We start from the raw sequence: 6,552 nt of genomic DNA, 5'->3' as shown, positions 1-6,552 counted from the left end.
TGCTTTTAACTATAAGAAAATAGATGTGAAAATGGTAACTGACAACTCCAATGTTTGAAAGGCCCAGATCAACATGGATCTTCATTGGCCCAAAACAAGAGCTATTTATTATATTATTTATTTAATATCAAAGTTGTATTGTACATAGAAATAAAGATGTATGGACAAACCTCTCTATTTATTATTTATTATTATAGAAATGTTAAATTTCTGTATAAAATTGACATATTCTGATCACTGTATTTTGACATAGAATGTGAAACACGATTTTAATGTTTTGATTTAAGCTACTACTATTTGATTTAACCTCATCATTCTACTGTTTGATTAATTTCCATAGTTAGCCTAAACGTTATTTCATGTTAATAATAATTAATCAAATCAGATTATTATCACATCCAACAGTAATTTCGCACTAAAAATATTATTAGAAACCTTTATTTTATATTATGTGGTTTTTGCTTAAATGCATTTTTTGTCTCCTAATTTGGAGTTTTTCTCCTTTAATATTTTATGATAGTATTTAATTTGATCCTATATATTTTTAATTTCCACAATTTTATTTTATTTTTTTGTCGGAGTTCACATTCTCCGAACATATATATTAATTAATGCGTAGAACTATTCATTTTAACAAATTAATAGGTCTAATGCTTTATAATATAATAATTTTTTTTATCATCGTCCACTTGTTTTGGATGTATTCGTCAATTTGAATTATCAATATAATGAATCAGTATTAAAATTTAAATGTATTAAATGAAATAATGAATCGCTTATTTAAAAAAAGAAAAAAAATCTCCAAAAAGATGGAAGTGTATATATCTCATTTTGGCTGTCAATTTGTGGGATAAATATTTTTTATATATTAATATTGTTTCAAGTGATGATCCAGAGTTGTGGGAATAAAGAACGGAGGACGTCGTGGAATCTGATTTGGTGAATACATCCAATATACATATTTTGTAGATTTTAAGAAGAGAAAGAAATAGGAAGGTAGGTGGTCCCCCTGCCCTGCCCTCCATGTAATATATCTAGGGTTTCTCAAACCCAAAGCGCGCAGTGGTAAACATATACATATACTGTCTTGAACAATGCCAATTCAGCATATCTAGGAATTACACGTGTGTGTTTCCATTGGGCTGGTACTGGTAGACAACAAGTAGCTACAAGGGAGACCCTAATTACCACCAAATCCGATTTGCATTAAGCTATTGAATCTTGTAATTTATTTGCCACTATTGGAAAAATCTTAGAAAACCCCAATTGGCAATTCCGGATCCACTATATATATATTATCATTCAACAAAAATATCCATCCTACACATTTAGTACGTACACATATTACTTAACAATGCAACAAGTTAATTTAATTTATTAATTACACACTTAATTGACCAACACAAAACAAACTACTGATCAAACCTCCAAACCACAAACTTAATTTGTTCTTGTATTACAACATCAGATTATCTCACCCTAATTAAGTTACAACCAAGTATGAAAAACACCAGAATCCTATTTATATAGATTCATCCACGAAATTATACATAAAAGCAAATCGGAGCTACTATTATTATTAATTTTTGACTTACTGTATCTTAACTTTATGCATATATAGCTAGCCCTAATTAAGCTCTTCTCTTTTCCCTCAGATGGAAACTGAAAGGTGGCGGAGAATTAGGCCCCCTTTGCTGTCTCTCCTCCGTCTGGTTCTCCTCCGGGCCAGCACCGGTCTTGTTCTGATTGGCCCTCTCTCCTTCTGCCTCTCTATACCTGATCAAATACCTCTTCAAAGACTCAGCGTAGTCGTCGAATCCTAAGTTCCCCAAAGCCCAGCAGATGTCATCTCCATTCACGGTCTTCCTCTTCTCCTTGTGGCATTTCTCAGATGCTTCGCCCGTCACAAAGCTGATGAACTCCGACACACATTCTTGCATGGTTTCCTTAGCTTCCTTGGAGACTTTGGCGTTGGGGGGCAGGATCTGCTTCATGATTCGCCCCACATTTGCAATCGGCAGCAGCCGATCTTGCTCCTTGATCAGCCCTGATGTTTCCTCCTCAGCGTAGTCATTACAGCAGTATTTGAACCCTCTATCTTTGTGTGAGGATGAGTTTTTAGGGCCTATGTTGTCTACCATAATTCCTATGGTATATAGAGAAAACCTATTGATATATATCCTCTAATACACAGACACGTTGCGTTTCTCATCATGTCCCTTACTTCACTTTATATAGCCTCCTACGCACGGCCTTACTTTTATGTATGGATGTATATTTGATGGGACGGAACCCATAAAATTTTCAACCAAATTAATTAAGTAATAATCTTTTAAATCGTAAAGAATTCTAATACATTTTGCAATAAATATATAATTCAATTCTTAAACAAATCAATAATCTTCTTGTAATATAGAGTGTGTAAATCTGATAAAATTATAAGTAGTTTTACATATAATTAAAGAAGGAAAACGTGTAGGTCACAAACATTTTTTCGGCTATTTTTTACCTTCAACATACGAAAATTTTCAAAAACGCCAAATGAAATTATAAAAAATAAATTTGTACAAAGCTAGAATTGCAACCTTCACATAATTGAAATTGGGATTTTTCATTATAAAGAATTAATATATGTTTTTGACGGAATTTATAATAAAGCCTAAAACTGTAACCCAAAGAGAATAATAAAATACAAAAATTCATCTAAAAAGCAATAAGAAGAGAAATTAAAGTAGTGCACTTACAAAATTATTTCAATAACTTTACTAATTATTCAAACATATTATAATAAAGTCCAGTCTGAGTTTAATTTGATGAGGGATCCATATGATTCGTAGCAGGTCATCTGAAATTTTAACTAGTGTGTGTGTGTTTTAACAGGTCTCAGAATAAGCAAACTTGAGTCTAGAAAACACACTAATTATGAGTGTGATCAACTTGTCATAATATATACACTATAAGAAAATGGTTAAACAGCTACGGAAAAAAAATCAGTATTAAACTAATTAATAAGTAAAACTTTTGTTGTTAATCTTTATTATTTAACACAAGACTTTACTTGCTACTAAATTCAGCAACGGAAGTTTATTTGCTATAACAAATTTAGCAAAAAATTATTTAAAAAATATGTTAAATAATGTAGATTAGCAATAACAATTTTACTTGTTAATTAGCTCGATATTAATTTTAGGAATAAAGTTTTTCGTAGCTATTGAGTCATTTTCTTATTGTGACATATATATATATATATAATGAAATCAAGAGCTAATTAATTTTCTCTCCTCAAGACAAAAAAAAATATAGTAAAATAATTAAAGTGTTGGTATTAGGAAATAATATGATGAGACAAATAATTAAACCCCTGATCTAATATATGTGAATGAATCATGCATTTATATATGTATGGGGGTGAAGATGAAAAGTGGGGAAATTAGTGGCAGGCAAAATTTCCATTGATGGTACCGAGTTAGGTCACTTTTCTCATGGTTTTGAGAACTCTAATTAAAACCCTAAAATTTAATTAAAGAGAAAAAATCACACCTTTTCCAATTTTTATTCAATTATTATATATATGTAGTACTTCACACACACATATGTATATATATATACATATGGTCCCCCCCTTCTCACTACTCTCATGCATCACTTAATTTACTGATTACCCTAATCAGTAGTGATGTTGTAAATCAACAGTAATTGGAGGACCCTATTTTTTTTTTAATTTAAAAATAAAAAAGAAGAAGAAGAAGAATTGAGAAAAATTATATATATATATATATATATATATTTGTTGTGTGTGTGTGTGGGGGGGGGGGGGGGTGAATAATTAGGGAAGTCAAATTGTTGGTGCAATTAAGTTATATATAATTAATTAATTGTTGGAAGTGAGAGTGTTGCAGGTGATGCAATGCAAACCTTCATTATTCCTGAAAAAGGTCAACTTTGGAAAGCCAATGAATGGGAATTTATGTGAAAGGGATACTTTTTAGGGTAAAGTGAAGTAGATACCTCTTTTCTCCTTTTGGAATTCCTCCAATTTATTTATTTATTCATATTTCCAAGAATATATACCTACCATTTTTTTATTTATATATATTCCTCACCCTACTTGGAATATTATGTGGTCCAATCCCTACATTACATTCTACAACTAATATTAATTACTTTCCTCTTATTAACTACCATTAAAGCTTTTGGACCACAAACTAAAGTTGCTGCTGCTCAACTCAACGGATCATCATCTGCTTCAACTTTACTTCATTTTTCATTATTATTTTTTTTAAAAAAATTAAATCATTTCCCAAATACCCCACATATGTTTTACGTTTTTAAGTTAGAGTAATAATATTAATTTATGTCAAACTCGACACCCATGAACCTCTATCATATAGATATGCACTAACGGCCATGAGGTCTAGCTCCTGCAATCTCAATATAATTTAAGCAAATTGATTTAAAATTCAAAGAGTTTTAGCTAGAGGGACACCCGGACAAGGCTAACGTATTGTGTTGTAGGCTAATTCACAATCTAAACAAAATAAAAAGTAAACCCCACCTCAAATAGCAAATAACTAACTTAATGCAGCTCATCACTTACCTCGGTCAAAATCGGGGTTAAGTCTCAGTTAATTTGTGATATTATGAGTAGCAATAGTAGTTTGGAAAGGTAATGAATTAGCGTTACCTACCTGGATGAGTTAAGCATTCACTTGGAATGTTGGACGCAAAAAGGGATTCTGTCTCAACTACAACCAGTGTGTGTTTTTATATATATACCTAAGACATAATCCTTTGACATGGATGTGGATGTGGATGTGGATGTGAGTGCAGGCATTCAGTTCTTGAAAGCGACTCTAAATTCGTCACCTCCTTCAGAATATTTCACAATTTGTTTTTTTTTTTTCCCAGATTTCACCTTACCCACTACTCTTCACTTTCTATTTTATTTATTAATATTATGTATTTATAATATTTCTATATCTATTACATACGAAGGTAAAATTATCAAAAACAAAAAACAAATACTACATATATAAAAAGTTTTAGCCCGAAAAAAGAAAGAAATTAAAATTGTGTAAGTCATATTGATTTAGTAGCAGGTTTAATGGTCCATTCTCCCGTTTCAGTAACAATTGGGCTTATTGGATTATGATCCAGTAACAATTTGGGCCGTGATGAGCTCACTCATGTCCTACTCAGTTGGGCCTCTTCACACTGTCCACTGTGAAATGAAATATATTCTTCAAACAAATTACTTTTTTTTTTTTTTTTTTTTGAGAGGAAACAAATTACTGTTAAATACTGCAATTTCAGACACCCTAACGGTTTTTTCCCTTTTTTTTAGGATAACTATGTTTGCATAATGTATTGTCTGTTTGCACAAATTATTATTTTACTTTTGGATAATTACACATACACCCATAAAAAAATATTAACATTATTTACATAAACCACCCATACTTTTTAAAAAATTATGCAAACATCTTTTAAAATATCAATATCATTACATAAATTTTTCCTATTTTCTTGTTATCAAGGATGAATTATGTAATTATATAAAAAAAAATTATGAATAACTTATGTAGACAAATCATAAGGGTGCAAACATAATTCTCCCATATTTTTTTTTATAATACATACCTAATTAAATTCGAACTCAAAACTTTCACTAGAGAATTTTGAGCCGAATTTGCTAGTTTGTTCCCTAGGGATAAGGGACCGGGACACCCTAATGGTTGAGAACCCAAAATTTTATAAAATTGAGGTGTTAGGTTTAATATTTATTTAGCACATTCGCGTGCGTGTATGAAATATATATATTATCGAGACTATTACAAAATTAAAAAAAATATATTATAGAAAAATGAACAATGTGAGTAATTAATGATAAAGAAATAAACAATAGGGTAAAATATACTTTGCCCCACTAAATTATTCGTCATGTAATATTTACCCCTTTGGTTGGACAAAAATGTCCCTCATACCTTGAACAATTATATTATTCTTAATATATTTTAGTATTTCACACACTAAATCATCATCAAGTTATTTTTTAAATATTTTTTTTTAATAAGTGAATAATTTAAACTAAAAGTAGAGTATAAATTAATATATACATATTTATATAATAGACACACAAAAAATATAATATAACCAACAACTTATATATGCTTCTTAAAAGAAATTGACAAATATATATACGTTTAACCAAAAGCTATATATTTTTAGAAATAAATAAATAAATATATTTTATCATTTTTTTTAAAGAAAATATGTTTCAAGAAATCGATATATAATTACTAAAAGAATAAATAGCTAATAAATTAATTTTATTATCAAATTATAAATGTTCCCATGAAATACTTTTGTGTATTTATTATACTCATTCATTACTTAACTTTGAGTGTATTAAAAAAATAAAATTCAAACTATTTAACTCATTAATTATAGTTTACTTTACTATAAATAAAAGATATTTGTTAGTTTAGGGGTAACTGTTACATGACAAATAATTCAAGAGGGCAAAGTGTATTCTGCCCTAAATAATATTAT

General features: G+C 29.5%; 1 protein-coding gene across 1 annotated transcript; it reads right to left on the bottom strand.

Annotated features, from left to right (window-relative positions):
• Positions 1-1,416: 1,416 nt before the first annotated feature.
• LOC105163163 (nuclear transcription factor Y subunit B-1) lies at positions 1,417-2,198 on the bottom strand. Its single transcript, XM_011081410.3, has one exon. The coding sequence runs from the start codon at positions 2,139-2,141 to the stop codon at positions 1,632-1,634; it is 510 nt and encodes a 169-aa protein (XP_011079712.1). The 5' UTR covers positions 2,142-2,198; the 3' UTR covers positions 1,417-1,631.
• Positions 2,199-6,552: the final 4,354 nt, after the last annotated feature.

The sequence above is a fragment of the Sesamum indicum genome, linkage group LG6, assembly GCF_026168435.1.
Source record: "Sesamum indicum cultivar Baizhima isolate 11 linkage group LG6, ASM2616843v1, whole genome shotgun sequence".
NCBI classification, from domain to species: Eukaryota; Viridiplantae; Streptophyta; class Magnoliopsida; order Lamiales; family Pedaliaceae; genus Sesamum; species Sesamum indicum.
Note: the sequence above shows the minus strand (reverse complement) of the source record. Positions and strands in the feature narration are given on the sequence as shown.

Bases quoted from the DNA above. Each gene is read 5' to 3' on its own strand.
- LOC105163163 (XM_011081410.3), bottom strand. From the start codon at position 2,141: ATGGTAGACAACATAGGCCCTAAAAACTCATCCTCACACAAAGATAGA.